Source organism: Poecile atricapillus, chromosome 2 (assembly GCF_030490865.1).
Source record: "Poecile atricapillus isolate bPoeAtr1 chromosome 2, bPoeAtr1.hap1, whole genome shotgun sequence".
Taxonomy (NCBI): Eukaryota; Metazoa; Chordata; class Aves; order Passeriformes; family Paridae; genus Poecile; species Poecile atricapillus.
This window is the reverse complement of record NC_081250.1, coordinates 61,901,956-61,924,439: the sequence shown is the minus strand read 5'-3', so window position 1 is coordinate 61,924,439 and position 22,484 is coordinate 61,901,956. Positions and strand designations below refer to the sequence as shown.

At 39.9% G+C, this 22,484-nt stretch overlaps 1 protein-coding gene across 1 annotated transcript in view; it reads left to right on the top strand.

Annotated features, from left to right (window-relative positions):
• The window catches only part of RNF144B (ring finger protein 144B), a 52,216-nt gene that overhangs the window by 22,854 nt on the left and 6,878 nt on the right, over positions 1-22,484 (top strand). Inside the window, exons 3-7 of the mRNA XM_058832213.1 lie at positions 6,630-6,734; positions 14,496-14,556; positions 19,162-19,366; positions 20,501-20,645; positions 22,382-22,471. Of these exons, the coding sequence (XP_058688196.1) occupies positions 6,630-6,734; positions 14,496-14,556; positions 19,162-19,366; positions 20,501-20,645; positions 22,382-22,471 (606 nt within the window). The remainder of the gene's footprint in view (positions 1-6,629; positions 6,735-14,495; positions 14,557-19,161; positions 19,367-20,500; positions 20,646-22,381; positions 22,472-22,484) is intronic.

Sequence of the window (22,484 nt, the reverse complement as noted above, 5' to 3'; positions counted from 1 at the left end):
TTTTTTGGCTCTTATGTGGCCTGATCTTCTATCCATTTGGTCTTCTATCCATTAATTTATCACTGTATCTGGTCCTTAGCAGTTAAAATAGAGATTGGACAATATGCATATTTCATTGGAATTTTGTTTCTCACTTTAAACCGTGCCTGTCATAAATTTATCTGTAGCAAATTAAGATACGACTATTTTCATCATGTAGTTTCTAAAAACTTTAATTGGAAAAGGCTCACTTTTTTTTTTCCAAGTGAAGTGCAAATGCCTCCAAGCTAATTGCCAATACACTTGTTTCATCTAGTTTTAAGACCTTTGGAGAGATACTTGAGGAGTTTGAGTACCACACATTGAAAGTGACCGATCCATTTTGGTGATTGAACATGCAGAAGTGCAGATGTCGCAGCAATGATGAACATATTATTAAACATTATATATATCTGCCATAAGCACTATGAGTACTGTCTAGGGGGGTATATTTCTCTTAGCACACATTTGATTAGATACTGGGTAGATTGGGTGGTTAAATTTAGCTCTGATGTGAACTGTCTTACCAAAATTAGTAATGCTAGATTGTGTACGCACTGAAGAGCAGGTAACATTTCTATAGTATAAGAAATAAATGAATGTTATGTCTTACTGAGTAAAAAAAGTACATAACCATGTCTGCCCAGAACTAAAATAAAAACTGAATGCCTACCTGTTCATCTGTTCTGAATCATGAGACAATCTGGAATGTCAACTGAAAAGTTAAGTATTCTCTCCATATACAGTATTTCTGCAACCTGCCCTCAAAGCTGGAATTTGTAAAAAAGCCTTGGCTAAACAAAACCCAAACCCCAAACAAACACAGTTTTGAGGACAAATCTGAAAGAGAGATTTAACATTGTAAATCATTCCTGTGGATTTTAAGAGGGAGAGCTGTGCTTTTCTTATTATTTTTGAAATGGAAATTATCTTCAAGTTACATGTTAGGAGGAAAGACCTTTTTGTTTGGCAAGATGCCTTCAATCATTTTGTGCATTTTCACATTTAATGTAGATCCTGTAGTACTGTCTGGGAAATACTGTAGTTCTGTTCTTTACCTTTCCATAATTGAATTAAAGACAAATACCCTTACTTATCCTCTACCAACCACTACACAGTGGCTGGCAGCAGTATCGGTGGCATTTGACAGGAAAATAAGCCAGTGGTTTTTTTCTTCTTCCTTGCCCTCCCTCCATGTTTCTTAATAAAGATTTAATTTTCTTAAATTTATTGATTTTTTAAAATTTTCATAATAGAAGTTCAGTTTTGTTGTATCACATGTGGGGTTTCTTTTCTGCTTTTGTATCCAAACTCTTGAGGCTGCATTTTGGGAGCTGAAGAGCTGCAAGCAGGTTGGAGAGGAGCAAGGCAATGGAACATGTCTGGGTACTTGAAAATCAGTATGTAGGAATGATTGAGATCCATCTTTTGTCTTTGATACATAAATTATCTGAAAGCGGATTTGAATAGAAACTTCGGATTTCACAGTGAAAGGGATATAGTGCCTTTGTCACATCATTACCTAGCAACATAACACTGAAGTTACACTTTGTACTCATTTTTATGTTAAAATGCAGAACTGTTATGATCCCTTTGCAGAGTAAATACATAACCAAACAAACATAATTTTCTTGGGCAGTATATTAAAAATACCCACTTTGGAGAAAAAAAAGAAACTGAAGTTAGAGCAGCATGCAGAAGTGTTGAAATGAAAAATCCATTAATATCCTGAACAGAATTTTCTTTCTCAGGCTTGAAGCTGACCATAGAAACACTTCTGTTTATTACTGAAGAAGGAATATTTTATATTACTAGTTTGTGCATTTTTTAAATAGGCTTTTCAGTGTATTTTTAAAGATTATTCCATCACGTCTCAATGTACTCTTTCAACAAACCCTTAGCTCCAGGAGTGAAATATGTACTTGGGGCATTTGTAAGAATTTGGCTAAATCATAATCTTGCCTACCAATTCTGCAAGATTAAAAGAAAGAAAAAAAACCCAAACATATATGTTGCAGGATAATTTGATCCAGGTACTTTATAGGCCTTAACTTACTAGATACTCACGAGTAGCATTTTATGAGGTAGATAACTGGGTATTGATCTTGTTTTATTAAACAGAGGAAGGTGATGGCCTGAATGACAAAACCAGCGTAAGAGGAAAAAAATCTTGCCCCAAAACACTTAGACAGCAAATTAGTGGAAGAAAATGTCATTATACATTATGAATCTCAGGCAGAGAAAAAAATAATTGCAGTCCTCTTTTGACCAAAGTTTTCAGTTGTCCAGCAGGAGCAACACATGATTTGCAAAGCTAGATCAGCAAAAAAGCATTCTGTTAAGTGTACTGAGTTTTACTAGTGGAATTACATTATCATATTTGAATTGATCTCTCTTGCTTGAATGTCTCAGGATTTTATTATGTTTCCCAGAACACAGATATGTACATGATCTAGTTCCTCAGTGGGGAAAATCTGAATAAACTGAGTGTAACTGATTAGAGCACACTTGCATGGGAATTAAAAGTACTTGTATTGGTGTCTGCTTTTTATTTGTGGGGTGAACATAATGGAATCAAACCTCCAGTGCGTGATTTGTAGTCAGCAGGATTCTAACCTGTTCAGCAAGACCTTGGTAGATTTTTAGTTTGTTGTTTCAACCATTCTGCCTTGGTTATGTGACACATTCATGGAAACTTTGCTGGCTCTGGCCATGGAAAGTAAGAGGATGGCATTAATGTCACTGTCAGCCACAGATCTTGTGTTGTGGCTACTCCAGCCACTGATGGATCTCTGTGCTCAAAAGTCACCACATTGCAGGAAATTGGTGGGAGAGTGTTGCGATCTCCTAATTTCTTGGATGTCAAGATTAAGACCCTTTCAGGCAACGCTTTGTATCACAGAAGGCAGAGCATCTTGATTTTTCCTTACCTTTGAGGAGCAATTAAGTAGCATATGTAGTGTATGCAGTATTCCTGAGATACTACTGATTTTTGTAGACAAAATGCACAAAAAATCTTGCTATTTTATGTCTGTAATAACGTATTCTCTAAAGTGTGGGAGGACACACTGCTGAGAAGGTCAGTCGTGATTCATTTTACAGACATGGAAACATCTTTTCATCACGTTTTTGGCTTGCATCTTTTCAGATACTCTTAGTTGCCACTTCTCAAGTAAGCAGTTAAATTAGTAGCTGAGCTGTAAATAGTGGTAAAACCCCTCTGAAAAGAGTTTTGCTGCAAAGTTAGGGCATATTTTAAAATTTTAGTGATTTTCCAATGTTTCTTTGGTGCTAAGAGGTAACAGGAAATTCACATCTTCATTCATGTATTTACTTCAGTAAAAAGCTTAATCCTTCAGTGATAAATACTAAATGCTTCCAAGTTTCCCAGCAACTTTAAGCCCTTCTTGTATTGCACCCAAAGCACCTTCTCTAAGCACAGAAAGTCAAAACAAAAGATTGCATATCTATAGAAATGATTTAACAGAGAGATTTTCTGGGAAGTACTTGAAGAGCCAGGGCACTGCACGGCCCAATTACAAAATCTTTTCAAGTTGAAAAACACAGCAACCTCTAAAAGAACCACAGAAGACTTGGTTGCCCACCTCTGCTCACCTACAGCCAAGCAGAGGATTAGAAGAGAAGAATCCAGATCCATTAGCAATCCTCAGAAACCTCTGTTCTTCTGGCTTGGTACTTTGATGCTGCGTATGGAAACAGATTGCAAAATCTATACTGTGGATCGAAGCTCCTTAAGAGCTTCATGCCATCCTTGTACGGAAGTGTAATTGTCAGCGCTCCGAGCTCCTGTCCTGAGAGTCTAAATTAAGATCAAGCCTCTGGGCTGCTGCTGGGCCTGCAGTAGCTTCTCAGGCTTCGTCCTCCCTCTGTACCCACCTGACCTGAGCTGCCCCCAGAATACAAATCCACTGTACCATGCTGTCAAAACAAATTACTAAATATCAGGCGGCGCCACAGAGGAGACAGAACCCAGGATCTTAGCAAAAGTAAAAGGTTGTTCTCTCATGCTTGCTGAGGAATTTAAGGCTACCTAAATGCTTTGGTGGGAGGGAAGCATTTGCCCTTCACCAAATGCTGCTCTGAGACTTGATCCAGAAAGTAATCAGGTCTCCCATGAGGAGATGGAGTGAGATGTAAGGAGGTTCTGCCCACATATCTAAGAAGTGCACTCTACACACTGCAGCATGTGCAGGCCTTGGGGAAGGGACTCTGAGGGCAGAATTTTCTGTTTACATTATTTGTGGAGGAGGCTGGGTACAGGTGCAAACCAGGGAGGAAATCTGTGCAGGGAGTAAGCGCTTGCTGCCCCATTTTCTCCTGTGATACGTGCTGGAGCATGTGGGCAATGCTCAGTGCTTAGTGAATTTGGGGCTGCAGGACAAGGTCACCCACAGCCTCCTTCTGCATCAGTAATGGCCCTGGGAGCCACCCTGGGCTCTGGGCATGCTTTTCTTGGGCTTTCCCTATGTCACCTGCTACCACTGCCCAGACCATGGCGGCAGATGTGGGCAGCTCCAGTGTCACCAGAGTCCACTCCCAGGCACCACTGTGGCTCCGTATCTGCTTCTGTTTACTGCTCACTGCTCTGTGAGGGAGTTGCTGTGCTGGAGGTGATTTGATCCGGTGGGTAAACCGACTTTGTAAAAGCACTGTGCCTGGATGCTTTTGGGAGAAGTGGGTGAGAAGATGGGACAGGGCAGTGAGACTGCTGTTGGAATAATAAAAGAATAACTCCTGGTTAAATCTGGGTTGATAATCCCTAGGGAGCTAATACTGCCTTCACTGACTGACATGATTTCTTTCTTGCTTTTTACCTGTGAGTATCTCCCTCGCCTCCCACATACTACTCGCACCATCAGTTCCTTACAACCTGCTCTGCTGCTTTCTTATAGGGGTGCATGCTGGATCTGAATACATTAGTGCTTAATGAGATACATGTTTAAAGCTTACCAGTTAGGTTATATCCCAACGTTCTTCTAAGAGAATGCACTTCAAATATTTACAAATCAAAAGTAAGTTAATTTAAAATGCCACTAAGTTAAGATGATTCTACTTGGTTGGGCTAATATCTCTGTATAGCTCATCAGAATTAAGCAAAACGTGGATGTGGACATTTCAATAGAGAGACAGAATAATAAAGAAATATAATTTCCATTTGTAAAGGTCCTAATTATCCTGACAGTTAAGAGGGAATCAGTTTTCCAATAAAAAATACAAATGAGGAAATTTCTTTAATCAGAGCACGATATACAAGGCCTTCTCAGAATAGCCCAGACTAACACAGACTTGGATATTACATGCCTATAAATAAATAAAACAATGTTTTTTGAAGAGTCATAAGGCCTCCATACTCGGAAGGACTATGATTTCCCCATCACTCATTTATTAGCTTTTGAACTCCGTGCCTCTTCCAAAAGTTTGCAGAGAGACAGAGGTCTCGAAGCCATATGTCACTTTGACATTTCTTAAAAATTGATGGGGCAATAATGGAAGAAGTCAGCAGTACTGGGTTTGTTGCGTGGGCATGAAATGTAAAACTGTAGGGAAAAAACTACATTAGTCCTACTTTTCATAACATATGTTTATTTTCACTTACAGTAAACTATGCAAGCTGATACCAAAATCTGTCAGAAGTCCAGGCTTTGTTGTTTTGTTAATGGTGACTTGCAATTTATTGTATGCTTTGCCATTATGTTGAAGAGACTTTGCTGTTTTGTTTTATGTAGAAGTGACCTTACTTATCTATGCAATTTGGAGGAACAATTCTAGCAGTGTTCTTTGGCATGAGTTTTGCACTGTGATTTTACTGAAAACTCTATAATATGTGTTATAAAGCGAAGTTGAATATATTTGAAACTGGCATGCCAGATAAAGGGTGGGGAGAATAGAGGGCTTTATGAGCTTGAAGGGGAAGCCTGCTGTTCTTGTAATGGAACAATTTGGAAACATTCATGAAGTGGACTCTCTGCTGGAAATAGACTTTGGATAGAGTAAAGGCTGATGATAAATTGTGATAAATTATGGAAATTATTCGATCTATGGAGGAGGTTGAGGGGGAGGAAGAACTGGTAGCTCCACATCTTCTAGGGCAGATTATAACCTCCCAACCAGGTGCTAAACCCCTTTCCCCTTTTGTGCAGCTGAGAACAGTAGTGTCTTTTTTGTAGATGAGTTCTTCTACAATGGAGACTGCTGGCTGAGAGTCTCAATTAAGAACAGAAGAGGAAAAAAGAAAGGTGGAAAGCCTGTTTAATTAGGATAAAAGACACCCACCCCTGCCAAATCCTCCAATCCCAGTTTAGCAGAGCATAGGGGTTGTTACAGCTGAGAGGTCTGACTTGCTGACTTAGGTAAACGCAGTGCTCGGCAGATGAAGTCATGCATAATTAATTGTTCTTTGTTGCATTCTTTCCAATGTAATGACTTGTAGCATTCACGCTTATAATAATTGATGTTTGCTGTGTGCTGCAGCTTCAGGACAGCCAATTAAGGTGGTGAAGGTGGGAACTGCACAGCATCTCTGACATCTGGTTGTTTCCAACATGTGGGCTATAACTTTTTTTTTTTTTCTTTTCTTTACTTGTTTCTAGTGTCTAAAACAGTACATGGAGCTGGCAATTCAAGAAGGTTGTGGTTCCCCTATCACATGTCCAGACATGGTATGCTTGAACCATGGGACCCTACAAGAAGCAGAGGTATCTATACTTCTCATACTTATTTCTTTCTCTCTCTCCTTTTTTTTTTTTTTTTTTACCATATATCCCCTGAATTACTTTATCTGTATAATAATAAAGATAATTGTACACTTTTTCCTCCCTTTAATTACCTTTAATGAACTTTTGGCAAGAGGCTTGACTGACAAGAGGAGATAGAAACAAACAGATGTTTTTAAAGAGTTTTGCTCCTTTTCCCCTCCCTCTGTGCCTTGGGGGAGAAGTTCCCTTGGCATCTGGACATCCTCTGAATTACCCATGCAGGTGACTTAACCAGAATACCCTGTATCCCAGAATTGCTGAGCCTCCATTAGACTGTCAGTTCGGTCAGATTTGATTCATCTGCCAACACTGAAATTCTTGTATCTTTCTTAATAGCAAGAACTCAGACTGATGGTGTGCAAGGTCAGAATTTCCTTGTGTATGTTGATCTTGGGCTGCAACAACCAGTTGGCAGTCCAATATAATCATGCAGGGCTGTATAGTTGTATGGAAAGAAAGGTACCTGCACAACACTTGGTAGATCTTAAGAGATGTGGAATGTGTCTCTTGAGATATGCCCAAGGGATGCTTGCTTGCCTGCTTTTTGAGGCAGGAATGTCCCTGCTGGGCCTGACAATACAAGTAGGACAAAAAAAAACCAAAAAACAAAGCAACCAGGAAAAATAAGATGGCTACGGGATTTTGATTGGTTTTGTGCATTCTCTCAGCATTTGTTTGCAGGAATAAAATGAAGGAGAATTAGATCTCCATCCCTGAACTGAAGAAGAGAAGTTTGTCTTCTGGATTCTCTTGAGCCCTGTGCATACAGATGTCATAACTGTGGCAGAAGTATATAATCCTACTCAAATGCCATCAGTGACAGTGTGATTCCCGATACCAAAAGAGACTTCTTCTCCAGAAAAAATTCTCTATCTGCTCTCCAGCGTACATTTGAAATATTGTGCTTAGTTGAATCAGGGCATGGGACATTCAGCTGTGGTTATTATGGTGTACAGGCATATGGTGGAGCCTTTTTTTGGCTGAATCCAGCTATTGTGAAAAGTAGCCAGCTGTTTCCTTTCCTCCTCTTTCTGAAAAGATACAGAGGGTGTAGCAATGTTCTCCAACCCTTTGCACCAGATTGGAGGCATCTAGCCTTTACTAAAAATGTATTTTTAAGGGATAATTACCAAATGACAGGAAGAATTCTGCTCTGTTCAACCAGGGTTATAATGCTATAGGAATTAAGAAATAGTAAAGGACACTCCAGGAGCATGTATTAATGGACCACTGGCCTAATCCTTGGGTGTTTTTTGGGCTGACAGCAGAATGACTAAACAGCCCAAATGTGCATTAGTGTCCTGTGGATGACTGAATGTTCTGATACTCCCTTTTGGCGATGTGCTTGAAACACAAACCTTCTGCTTGAATAGCAAACAAATCCCCAACCTGGTTAAAAGCACTGCTTATGTATTTTACCAAATACCTATTTCTTTAAGGTAAAAAAAAAAAACCACCCAGAAAAAACAGTAATGACAGAAAGAATAGAATGACTCCATTCACAGACTAAAAGAACAGTATGTAAACTACAGATTTATATATATGAACACTCTGTATTTCTTTCTTTTTTCCTCTATAAATAAAGGCTGTCCTTTGTGAAAATGTGGCCTTTTAAAGCTATTTCTTAAAAAAGCAAAACCTTATCAGATGATACAGAATGTGCTTAACTAGGGCTATTGTTTGGCATGGAAATACTGTTTAGAGTTACAATTTATTCCTTAAACTCTCAAACTCCTGGCGTAAAAATATGAGGCTTCTCACCTCTGAGGGGTCTGGATGTTTTGTCTCTGGCTTCTGACAGGACAAGGTTCCTCACCAGGACTGTGGTATGAAGAATGACATGTTGCCTGTACTGTGAGGAAAAACAAAAATAAAAGGTCCTTTTTTTCTCCTCTAAGATAATGTCAGTGTTTTGAAAAGGTGTATTTTTCATGTCATGTTCATTTCAGACTATGCTGTGACTGCTGCTCATCAGGTACTGTTGAAGTTTGGAGAAAAAATAGCAGTTCAAACTGGATTTATCATGGACACGGTGCTAAATTGGTTCCTATACTTTGGGCTAAATGCATCTTGTTATATTAGCTAAAACAGGTTTTTGTTTGCTTTTTAAAATGCCTTTTACCATAGCCTGCAAAAGGGAGATAAAGATGAATTTAGGCATAATTTAAAGTGAAGGAAAACCTCTTAATTGACTTTCAGTGCATTTTGGATTGAGCTTTCTTCAATAAGGAAACTGAACAATTAATAACAAAGCTTATAAGCATTTATAATGTAGTATAGCTATGAACACAGTATAGCTATGAAAGTTCCTCTTCTCCCTCTCAAGGTCCTTATTCAAGGTGTGTAACATTCTTTCAGTGCTTTCCAGTGGCCTGTTTGTCTTCATTTCGACAAATCAGAATTAATTTGTCTATTTACTGTTCATTTTCTCAGTAAAATTCTGAAGAGTTTGTCTAGTTTGGTCCTAAATTACTAGAGCATTTTCAGAGCTCTTGCCTTGCTTCTGATTCATGTTCTTCTGTTGCCTTTGGGGGATGGAGGGAGGCAAAAACTCTGGTTAACAATTTCAACACAGAATAGAATTTCTTCTTGTATGTCTCATGAAGAAATGAGCAAATGTGAATAGTAGGGAATGTGTTTCTCTAAAACAGTTGAATATTTCATCGGTGCTTGGGGAGTAAACTGCTTATTCATAGACCATAGGAAATGTTGGGAATTAAGGCTTTCCTTTCTGAGGTCCCTCTGGACCTTAGAAAAAAATGTTCCAGGTTTTTTGTTGTTAAAATGCATAAAGTGAAAAGTCATTTGAACTAGAATATTGTACTTTTCAGTACTTTAAAAATGTTTTCTGAAACCCTCTGGCTTGGGTTTCTTTTTCCTTCAACAAAATCTAATTGAAACTGGTATATTCCCCAGCAGTTTTGTTTTTTTTTTTCTTTTTTTTTTGTTTTGACAAAGAATGCAATCAAACAGAAGGAGCTGTTCCACTGAAGTGCTTGAAATCAAGTGCAATCCTGGGTCATATCTTGACCTGTTACATCTAGGTAGCAGCTGCTTGTAGCATAGCTGTCTTTCAGCAGAAATAAACGAAGGGTGGTGGTGGTAAGGCAATGGTTTTGGCTACAGACTCTTTCAAATAGCTGGTTACACAAAACAAGGAAAGTTTAAAAGCTGTCTTGTTAAACAAAATGTTTGCCCTTTCAAGCTCCAATGGTACAATAAACAAAGATTATTTGGATTTCTTCTTGGAAGCAGAAGGTAGAAAGAACATCTTATGGTAATGCAGTTCTCTTTAAACACGCAGACTTCTTCTGTCTAGAATATTCCTGTCTCTCTTGGGAACTTGCTGCCCTGATTTAATTGGACCAGTTAAAATCCCTAATCTAAATAAAGGGTAATTTATCATGGTTTGAAATGGTTTTCCTTGGTGTGAATCCAGTCACCAGTGTAAGCTGTGAATCAGGGTAAATCTCCACTGCATACAGGGATTTCTACTGCAATACTCACTTGGATAATATCTAGGGCATTGTGCTTTGCTGTTTCTGATTCCCGTGTTGTTCCAAGGTTTGTAACATTGATACAGTGATCCATCTCTACATAATCTGATTTGGATTAAAACTGTGCAGCAGTCAGTAAAGGAGGTACTGATTTGGGCTCTCAAGTTTGTCAAGAATTACCTTTGCATGCAGTGCAGAATCTGCTTGTTGTCCCTCTGTCTGTGTAAATTTGTGATCCACACCAGTGCTAACCTGACAGAGGGTTGTCAGCACTTTGTAAAGCAATGCTGAAATAGGACAGTAACCCAGATCTCAGAATTCTTAATTGCATTATATTCCATACATAGCCAAACACAAAATCCCACTGGGACTCAGTTCAAAATATCAGTTTTATTTTTAATTTCAAAATTGGTTTATGGTTTGCTACAGAAGAGATTGAAATGGTAAAATGAGAAGCAATGTGAGAAAATTTTTCAGACTGACCTATCTTTTTCAGGGTCAAAATGAAAAATTTTGTTCTTCTTATTTACTTGTTTTAAGATAAAACCTAGGGGAACAAGTGAGACAGCCTTGGTTTTGTTTTTATTTGTTGCTAAATAAGAGAAGAGCTCCTTAATGAAGAACATGAATAATTTAGTATTTCATTATGACTCTAGTGAGCATGGTAGCTTGACGAAGAAAGTTGTGGGTGTAATTTCTAACAATAAAGAGACTGAGCTCTCATACCCCTTTCAAAAGCAAACCAGAGCCCCTGTTGAAACTGTTTTACACTCCTTGTAAAACAAGACAGTTCCTCTGTAGTGGGGCTTTGGCAGAGGTGGGCAGTGCCACCCTTTGCAAACTTCTGCTGCCAGGACAGGATTTCCCCTTGCTGCCTGTCTGCTAAAGTGAGAAGGAGAGAAGCTTTTGTCCTGCTGAACGTCCCTCCCTTGGCATTATCAAGGTTTGATTCATACGGGTGTGAAAGGAAGTAAGATCTATTCAATTTGCTTGATTGCCTCTTTGCATCTCTCTTGAAAGCCCGAGAATAGGTGGAGTAGTGATTTTCCCTTTCCACTGTGGTAGCCAGTGTTTAAAAACAGGGGAGTTTTTCTTCCTTGCATCCTGGTTACTGCACTGCCTGGAAAAGTTTGCCCTGGTGTACACTTAACCAAATTATTTTGAACCCTTTCAATTTCCTTTCTTTGCTCTTTGGTATCACGTGGTAGCAGGGACCCTGGTTATTGTGATACATTTGATGACACGATCTTTTTGGATGCTTGACGGGGGTCCAGCTGGGACCCTTTGTTTGTAGTAAGCCTTCAAAATTTTGCTTTTGTCCATAGATATTTTTACTTCAGATGAATGCTGCTGTTCTTAGCAATAGGTCTTGTGTGTTCTTGTGCTGTATAGCAAGAGTATTTTAACTGCAGATATTGTTTATAGGGTATGGAAAATCTGAATACTTGTTTCAACTCCTAACAACCTCGTAAGTCTCAAATCGAGACATTTTCAGGAGAGGAGAGTTCTTGCCTGGGTTGTTTTTTTTTTTGTTTTTTTTTTAAATTAAAACCCCCAGTACTTTTTTTAAAGAAAAAAAGTTCCTCAAACCTGTCCTCTAGCATTTCTTCCTACATTGAATAATTTCATAGCATAGAATAAGCAAAGCCTGCTTGCCTGCTTTCTGATATGCTCATGGTCTTTCTCTTTTGGCTCTTTGCCATCTGCTGGGTTGCTGGTTGGCTGCCTCACGAAATTTCCATGCCCTGACCAGCCCAGAGACATGAGTGCTTGTGCAGGAGAGGAGGTGTTTGGGATAGATGGACGCCCAGGTGGGGCTTGAGAAGTTGTCTGGAAATAAGCATTTAGACTGATGCCAAGTAGGAGGGGATAAACACCTAATCCCCTTATTGCACTTAGGACTGTCCTTCTTTCTTAGGTATAAATGAGATTAAAAGTTCACTGAGGAAAGGATTTGCTGGTTTTTTATGGGGACCTGATATTCCCGTTTGGTTTTTTTTTCAATTAAGTTTGCGTATACAGCTTTCATGTGGCATTGAACTCAGGCAGCGGGAATTTGTGCATTGTTTTCCTCATGCCTAAAGATACTAAATCTGTGAGGGGCTTTGGCTCAGCACCTCTCAGGCTGACCCATGTGTGGGTGCCATCAGGACCTGGTCTTTCCAAGCCTGTGGGAGTCAGTGGCACAGGTGATGGGCTGCGTGTGTTCAACGCCCAGAGCTGCACGCAGGGAGGGGAAAGCTGAGCCATGAAGAGGATACATAGGAAAAAGTGGAGCTGAGTGAAGCCAGTGGGGAAGGGAAAGCTGGCATAGTAAACTCAAGTTTTCCCCAGGAGAATGGGAAGCTTTCAGCACTGCCTCTGCTTCCTATTGAAATCTGCGTTAAGATGCATAACTCCAGTCCCACTGTAATCAAAAAGGCTGATTTTTAATACATGGGAAATTCTGGGCTCAATAGAACTGCTCTTGAAAAAACTGTTTGTTAAATGTAAAAGCAAGTACAGAAGGACCCCGGCCAACTAAACAATTCACTCAAGTGGCTCTTACAGCATTGAGACTCACGGTTTTAATTTAGTTGTAATGAAGGAAAACTTAAAGTAGTTGCCAGTGCTTACCCAGCTAGAGAAATACAGATGACTCTTTTCATTTTCCAAACTATTTATATGCTAAGCTGCCCTGGGGAGGAGTGGGCAAAACTGAAATTATGTGTCATTGCTGAAATTGCTAAACTTCACTCTTTATACTCATTTGATTTAGTTTTTTTGTGTTTTCCAAGAGTGTTTCAGATGACTTTTGACGAACAGGTGAAAAGTTTCCCAGAAAAATCTCTGTGTCTTACAGTCATATTAATTTTAAATATTAATTAATTACAGCCATATGAATCTTAAAATTATTAAATCTTGACATAATTTGGATTCCTTTTTGTACTACTCTGGCTTAGGTTAAAGAAATGATCCAGGCATCTGCTACAAAATACAGTTGTGTGCAATCAAGTCCAATTGATTTGAGATATTAATGAAGCTATTTTGTATTTTATACTACAAAGTTATTTTATTTTTTCCAACTGTGAAAGAAAATGTATTCACAGCATGATACTGAATATATATTGGATTTCTTCTCATGAGTGTTATTACCTCACAACCAAGGAGGACAGCAAGGGCCACTTCACAGAGGGCAAATTTTGCCCTTTACAATAATCTGAACAGACTGTGGTTGGATACTGGATGTGAGGTTTGAAAGTGTGTCACTTTGAAGCTGTCAGTTCTACACTGTCTCACAGTGCTTCAAATGATCAGGTCTCAGGTCTTATATTAGTCTAGTTTTGTTTTCAGTAAAGGAGAAAAATATTTCCAGTGCTGGTACAATATTACAAATGGATCAGATTAAGAGAATGATCCCACATTCTGAATCTGACCAACACGTGACTCCTGAGGTGCCTGTGAAGTTTCTTTTAAACCCCTCCATACCCGGTATGCAGGTTTGCTTATTAGTTTTAAATAGGGCCCTTGGTCTTCTTATGTAGACTGTTAATTGGAGATTAGAGCATTTAGCCTTTTAGGCTGCTAGTTTAATTACGGTAATGTGTAGAATGTATCAGCAAAGCCTGTTTGTCTATGCCAACTAAATTTGTTAACTTCAGTCTGGCTCCCAATAGGCTGCTCTGTGTCTAAGGCAAATTTCAGCAGCAATGGCATTAGCTGTCTTGGCCCAAACTTGAAATGAAATGAATAAAAAATGGAAACCAGACTGCTTTCAGTTCTGGAGAGCTAAGTGACCCCTGCCATTAACACTGGGAGACATAAATGAAGAACCATTCATTTGAGCTGTATTCTTGTGCATGAACAGCGTGCTGCAGTCTCCAGGGCTGGCAACATGTCACTCTTTGTTACACTAAACCAACATGAAATAAAACTGGCAAGCCTGAAGTAAATATGGAATCCACAGAGAAGGTTTTCTTGTGCATGGTAAGAAAGACATGGGCTGAACTTCTGGGCTGTGTGGATGAATTAGGGAAGGTTAAGAGTGACTTTTTAAGTTTTGGAGAAGAAGTCAGGGTATGGGGGAGCATGGTGCTGAAAGCAAGCGGGAACAAAGAGGTGAATTTAAGAGCCAGCTCAGGAAAACGGGTGTGTAGAACATAGTGCTTATTAACTTTTTAAAATTTCTATTTCTAATGCTTATTTTGTGTATTTCTCATTTCAGATTGCCTGTTTGGTTCCTGTTGACCAGTTTGAGTTATACAAGAGGTTGAAGTTTGAACGAGGTATGAACTTTTTTGTTTCTATTGCCTTCTTTCTTGTCAGTGGAGGCAGCACTGTTACATAAGGCCGAGACAGGGCCTGTTGAGTGAGTTAAGGGAGAGACAGAGAAGATGTCTTTTCTTTCAAATAGTTTAAGAGCAGTCACTAGGTCTGACTGCGCTCCACAGACAAATTTGAAGTTCTCTGTTTTGCAGAATCAAAAAAATTAGCAGACTTTTATTCAAGCTTGTGGGCAGCACTCTCAGACTGCGTGCCTGGGGCTCCATTGCTCTTCCGATGGCACGTTCATCTTGGATCCTTGAGGTGGTTGTACTGGTAGAACTTGTCAAGGTGCTAGAGACTGGTGCAGGCCAGGGCACACCATCCTTTTACACATCCATAGGGATCTTCAGAGCTTCTGGGGGACACATATTCTGAAATGCAATGTGGATTTTTGCAAGCATCCCTGCAAATATTTCTTTGTTTATGTAGAAACCTCATGTGTGTTCATCTAGTAGAGTTTTCTTCCCAGGGAATAGTAGGTCCCCTCATTCCTGAGGAAGGCCTACTTTGTAAAGAAGTTTGAAACTGAAGGTCTCACTTAGGCCAAGCTTTCCTACGCCCAGAGATCACCCTTCTGCATCAAGAGGTGGTTCCTTGCCAAGGCTGAAGAAGAAACTTGCTAGTCAGAAAGATGAGATCCCATTTCCTGGTTTGAAAGACTGTCACCAGCTTGAGGGTTTCATGTGAAAGGTGCAGTGTTTTTCAAAGAACTCGGTGTTTGGTAGCATGCAGAGTGGTGTGTCTGAGACACTGTCCTACTCTGCTTGTTCTCAAACTTTCCTTGAAAGGCTGTATTTATATTCTTGCTCTGCATGCCTGCTTAGATGCAGTCGATTGTGTAAGACAATGCAAAGGTCTATAAAAATTAGGCAAAGCAATGAACTTGAAAAGTTGGTTAGATATAAGAATATATATTATAGGTTTTTACAGAATCTCATCTGACATGAGTCTTTTTGAATGCCCACACAGTACAAAAACTGTAAAATATTCAAATATGCCCCAGAGTTTATGGGTAAGTGCAGATTTGTAGCTGTGATTTTATGACACTCAGGTAAAAAAAAAAGGAAAAAAAAATCCAAACCTTGCTTTCATTTTTAAAATTTCTTTCTCCTGTTTTACCACCTTCTTATTTATTCTTAATTACTTGTGAAGTCCCTCTAGTTCATAAGCTAATCAGGGGTTTGTCTACAGTCCCAGACAATGGAGATCAGAGCTTGTTAAGTCACTGTATTAAAGGGTTAAGAAAATGAGGCTTTCTTCCCTTGCATTAATCTGTTTTATGTAAAACCTTTTTTAACGGAAGACTCTGAAAGTATTGCTTTCCTGATATCTTCTCCTCTATAACTAGCCAAAGCTGAACTCATGATCTTTTGTCCGACTCACTGTTACATATATTTTTTTTTAAATAGTTCCTCCCACACAGAGAAGCCTGAAACTTGTCTATTTTTAAATCCTCCTTTCCTTTTCTCTCTTGCCTGTGTCTGACAAATCCTCTTCCACCTCTGCTATCTCTCTTCATTATGATTCTAATATCTGTTCTTGCTCCTTTACGATAAAACTGGTGTCCAAGCAGCAGACTTAGACATAGCCCTTTTGCCTTGCCTTTTGGCCCCAGCAATAAATCCAGCTTACTGATGTCTGGGAACAACAATTCCTGCTAGCTAAAGCTCTGACCTGGACACCCACCACTAATCCCAGCCCTAGCCAAGACCTTTGCCTATCCACGATGATTTAGTGCTGTTCCCCAAGGCTGACCTTTCTGCGCTCACCAGTGGGACTTGGCTTATTAGTTTCTGGTGGCCTGGAGCTCCATTCTCAGACCTGAGCCTTACCTGGCAAAGCCTGCCTGCCCTGGTCTGACACTTTTTCTGAAACTAGCAATAAGCCTCACTGATGGCATCTGCTGAGGATGAATTCTGACCCAGAATCTGCCCAGAGACTCCTTCCTGATCTTCAAGTGATTGGTAGAGCCTTTCCAGATATTTTCCATTGTGAAATGAATTTTGAGGAAAATTTGGAACACCCCAAGAAGGATTTATACATCCAACAGCTATTTCCCCCATCCCCCATCTGTGCTAGCTATGTTAATAGAATATATATTTTTTTAATGGGCCAGTAATATTGTGTGAAAACATAGTGAGAAGTAGGTGGTATAGAATGGTGTATCTATAGACAATTGTTAAATTTAATAACTGATGCACTGACAATATGCTGTTCTCTTGTAGGGTTTGTGCTCTTAGGATGCAAATGTATTTTTAAAAACAAGATTTTTTTGCATATCTTTAATTTCTCTGCATCCAGTCAGGGCCAAACCACAGAGTTTCTGTGAAGCATATTTATTAGAACAAGCAGGAATTACTTTATGTCTATTTAGGATGGGGTTGATGTAGTCAACTGAAGTAAAGAAATAGAGGAATGGTAAGTGCTTAGGGCCCATGCATTATGTTTGTTTCTGTGACAATTACTCAGTAGGCTGAGCGGTAGATGAAGAGAATCTCCATTTTATGCCTGACTCAAAAGTAGTCCATTTTAAATGGAGATTTCTGTGAAATACAATCATAGTCTTGTCTTTTCAGTGAGTACCTCTTCTGAGCCAGCAATTATTTTCTTCAGGGTGCTGCATTCCCCCTGTCTGCCGCCCACATCTCACCTGCTTGCTTGCATGTTTTATGAAAACTGGCCAGGTCCCTGCCCAAAACTGGCACAGTCTGGGAGGGCTTTTCTTCTGACTGTGGAAGGAGTTGTGGCTGAACTGGCTGCAGGGAAAAGCTCGGGAGAGAAATGGCTTTAACCAAGAGATGGAGCAACTTGCCAGAGTAGGACGATAGCCTCTTTCCTTGTTTTGGCTGTGCCTTTTTAGTTTTTTCTGCTTTTGCTTGTACTGCATGGTAAACCAAACAGTATGAGACAGCCTGGATTGCAAAACAACGTCTGTAGGTTCTTTGTAAAGTGGAGGAAGTGGGAGAGGAAGGAGTTTCATCTCATGTGTTACATCTTGCTACAACAAATTTCGTAAAAAACAGGTTTACAGCCCAACTCCCTTCCTTACAATGATGTCAAAACCAGACATTTTGTCTTTCACATAAAAACAGGATAGGGGAATTTAGGTTTCCAAAGCTGAATTTTCAACAGAAAACATGCAGAACCTATTGTGTGAAGGATTAAATTCAATAGCAACTACTAGGCCATAGTCTTACCCAATTCAGAGTTTCTTTTAAGAGACACTAAAGGAACCTAGAGAATATTTCTCAATCAGGACATTACCTTTTAAAAGTATGAAAATAGGAAAAGTTACATGATTGGCCGTGGTTCTCTTCATACAAATGAAGCTGAGAACTAATTTGGTTTTGCTTTCATTCAGTAGAAAGCAAAATGTTTGTTTGTTTTAGGAGGCCAAGCATGTTCAAGACAGAGAAAAGAATGCAACTAGATTCATGAAGTAGCTGAAGGTACAGGTGTTTTGCTATCACTGCCTAAATTATAGGTGACAGCCTTTGCTTGAATATAGAAATTCTCTACCTCTGTTGGAGCACTCTGACACAGACTCAGAGATTACCTGAAGAGCACTGTGTACCTGTGTGTCCTGCAGCCATCAGAGAAGAGGAACATCCATATGTACTTTCCGCAGCATTTGCCAGAGAACATATATATATGAGGTTCTTGTGCAGCTTTTTGTTTCAAGTGGGACAATTAATTTTGTCTGCTGCAGGTACCTTGTAATGGCTTTTCCCATCTCACAGTCAGGATTTCCACTGACTTTGGAGACATCCCCTCCATCTGTTTATTTTCAGTGGTGGTACCAGAGAGCTCCCAGGGAAGGAGGAGGGACAAGGTAGCTCCTGCAGGCATGACAGCCCTTTTCTGGAGAGGCTCTGGAGGGTGTGAGTGTTCAGCTGCATCTCATGGAACTGAGTAGCAAATGAGCAACGGTGAATGTGTCCCTGGTGGGTTTTTGTTGCAAATTCCTTGAATAAAGATTGGGAAGTGAGAGAGAGGATCAACATTTATCATTCTCTGCCGTGTGGTGATGATTGTAACTCAGTGTCTACACCCTGAATCTTGACTCCTGTAATAATCTGATACCAGACAAATAGTAATGTTATGATACAGTGAATATTAACTGCAGTTTAAAGATAGAGGAGAGTAAAACAGGCATGGAAAGTGACTTGACATTAATTTAATTACAATCCTTCTGCTGTTTATATGGAAGTTACTGCATGGCTTGCACATGTGAAAGACATGGAGTGGCCTAGTGTTACAAAAGACACATGTTTCTCAGCAAGCAGCAATTAGGTTCATATTTTGCACCTCCCTGTAAAAAGGCAAGGAACACATTCTGTGCAGTGTATTTCTGTTGTTGCAATACTTTCATTGCAACTGCTTAGCAGAGCACAAATGCAGACCTGCCTAAAGAAGAAAAGGCCCAAATGCCCATGGGTGTGGGTGCGGAGCGCTTGGCACCCACACCCTTGTGCAGAATTTGGTGTTGTATACCTAGACACATGTCACTGGATCAAGAAAGGGACTGTATAAAGAGTTTTATTTCTCTGTCTGTTGCTTTTCAGAAGTCCACTTGGACCCTCAGAGAACATGGTGCCCCACAGCCGACTGCCAAACAGTGTGCCACGTTGCACTGAGCGAGTCGGGAGCACCGGTGCCAGTGGAGTGCCCCGCCTGCCACCTGACCTTCTGCTCCTCTTGCAAGGAGCCGTGGCACGGGCAGCACCTCTGCCAGGAAAACCAAACTACTCCAGTACCAACTGAGCAGGGGTAAGATGGGAATCCATGATGGCCACATGGTCTTTCGTTTCTTTTCCTCACAGGGCTTCGCATCAGGCTCATGGAGCAACTTTCTTCCAGGTCCACAGCTTCAGCTTGGAAACTGTCCATCTCTCCTGGTGTTTCCTAAATACAATTCCAGTCTAAATATTACTTTAAATGATAAATTTCAGTTTTTAATGCTTAATATTATTTGTGTACTTGCCAAGCTTGGGTTGCAACTGACTCTTCTGAAAGGTGAAGACCTCCAGAACTTTAAATCTGCCTAAAGGTTTTGTTCACATGCTAGAATTATGACCTATGCCCATACAAAAAAATCCAATATACCAATATTGCAGGATACTGATTTTGCCTATACTGTGATTAAGAAATCACTCCTGCGCTAATATATATGGAATCTCTGCACAGAAAAACTTTAACTCATACGGAGTGTAAATTTCACTTGGTGTAAGAAGCCTGATTTATGCTCCTTTTCCTTAAGTGCAAACAGCCTACAGATCAGGTTTTAAAAGTCATTAATCTACAGAAGAGAGATTTTTGTGTTTAAATTACATCATGTCTTTGGCTATCCATCTTTGTTTTCAGAATCAGGTTATGCTGAGTCATGTATTCAAAGTTTTCTATCATTTTTTTAGGAAATGAAAGACTTTAAACCTAGAGCATTCTTCTTTCTAGAGACTCCATTGAATAGGAGTTGCCAAAAAGCTCTTGTTATGATTTTTCTTCTCTAGGTGTGATCTCTGTCTGTGGTGAAGTTTAAGCCTATTTTATTCAGACAAGTGCTATGAGTTGCATAATCCAGTCCTGTTAAATGAATTGTGCAAGGTCTTTGTAACAAAGTCCTAAGTTTTAATGCTACAGGTGATTAACTGTGGGTGTAGTGAGTGTTGGTTTTATATAGCATAAAGGAACAAGGGAGGAGATTTTCACTTTTATGTGATATTAATAGTCTTACACCTAGTAGTGAGTATGCTTCAATGTATTGTTCTGAAGCTTCACACACTGAGTACGTTAGGACAACAATATTAGATGCTCTGAAAAATAAGCACAATACATATCAGGCAGTGGACCTGAATGCCAACAATTATGTTCACACCTCACTTTAATGTTTCCTTACTTTTCTAGATTCCTTATTGGAGCAGAGACAGAGGCGCCAATTAAGCAGTGCCCAGTTTGTCGAATTTATATTGAGCGAAACGAGGGCTGTGCTCAGATGATGTGCAAAAACTGCAAACACACGTTCTGCTGGTATTGTCTACAGAACTTGGATGTAAGTGCTGCAGAAAAACCACCAAGATAAAGAATAATGAGGTTAGGGTTAGTCTGAGGCCCCATGCAAGATCTTTGTTAGTTCATTGCTGTCCTAGCTTATTTCTTGGCTCAATTCAGCTTCTGACTCAGTTTCTTTCTCTTCTTTCACCCAGTGCTTTTATTTATATCAGTATAATTTTTATTTCTTACATAAAGGGTTATAGCCACGTCTGTGGGTCCCATGTTAGTTCTTTGAGGGAAATGGGACTAGCACATCACTTTCTGGAGGTTTGTTGCAGCAATACCTTGCTCGGTTTCCCTCTTCCAGTAGGTAAAGACAGTTTGGTTGAGAGTGAGGAAAATAAACGTTCTTCCTGTTTCAACAGCAAAGGACACAGCCTATCTAAAACATGTTATCGTCCTGGGTGAAGAGTGTTGTTCCATGGTATGGTGGCTTAAGGGCTCCCTGCTAGGAAGGACTAGGTCTCCTTTACTAGTCCATCTCTAGTGCTATTTTTGCTGAAGAGAATGATTGGGTATTAGGCTTGGGGATAAAAATACTGGATCATGAACATGGATTGTGAAGTGCAGGTTGCTAATTATTTCTCAAAGGTTGCAAACCAGTCTCAACTCGTGTGGACTTCAAGTATCCTAGCAGCATGAAGAGTCCTGAAGTAATGCACTTGTATATATGGCAGCTTGCCCTTTTGGCACAGTCATCAGTAACAACTGTGGGAGTGTGAAAAGGACTTTAGCAGCACTTGAAATAAAATGTTATGTGCTGCGTGGCTTTTCCTGTCTTCTTTTTTGTACTCCACAGCCAGCAAACAATGAGACTTCCTCAGTCTTCATCCTTTACTCAGCATGCTAAACAGGTTTCCCTCAGTGTTATGTCCCCTTTCTCTGTGGGTGAATTTGCTTTTTCAACATGAGTCTTAGGGCTTGCCTCAGAGTACATGCAGTACACAGTGATTGCTTAACACTGTGCTGAACCAGGAGAGTGTCGCATTCTTGCAGACTCCGCAGACATGCCCTTATCGAGTTTTTGTCAGTTCAAAGGGAGAAAGAGAGAAAGAAACTATAGTTCTGCGATTCAAATGTATTTTTTTCTGAATGTGTGGGGGTTACAGAAGCTCCAGGCATAGATGAAGGTAATACCTGCAAAGCCAGAGAGCAGACCTGAAAAGTGAAAGGGGAAGCAGCATCAGGTTACAGCACAGTGGTTTAGGGAGGGTACTGCAGGGCATGAGTCACCTGGAGAAAGGAATGGATAGTTTAGTAAGTATTAATGGTAAAAGAGAAGTGAAACAGGATTTTTGTACTTTTTATATTTTCCTGTTAAATCTAAGGAGAAAATTACTGTGAAGTAGGTACATCAGGAGAACAGAAGGTGGAATACTTCAGGAAGATGATCCCTCACATTGCTAGGTTTCAGAAATGCCTGTTGTTTTCAGTCCCCTTTATCATCACCAAATTATAGACCGGGTACTTGTGCAATAGGTGAAACTCATGTGCTTATGCTTTTTAAAAGTGGAGGATGAAAGATGCTGTATGATAGCTCAGGTGCCAAACATACACCAATTTCTGAAACTGCGAGAAGTTACTCTAGGTAATTATTTAGAAGACAGGTGAACTTGTCTGCTGGCAGCTGGCAATTTCGAAGCAGTGCCAGGAAGGTTGTGTTTCCACTCTTGTCATGAACCTCTCCCTTCAGTTCTGTAACCTGCTCTTACAATTTCTCCTTTTGTTTTTCAGAATGATATTTTCTTACGACATTACGACAGAGGCCCTTGCAGAAATAAGCTGGGCCACTCACGGGCTTCAGTGATGTGGAACAGAACACAGGTGTGTTCCTAGC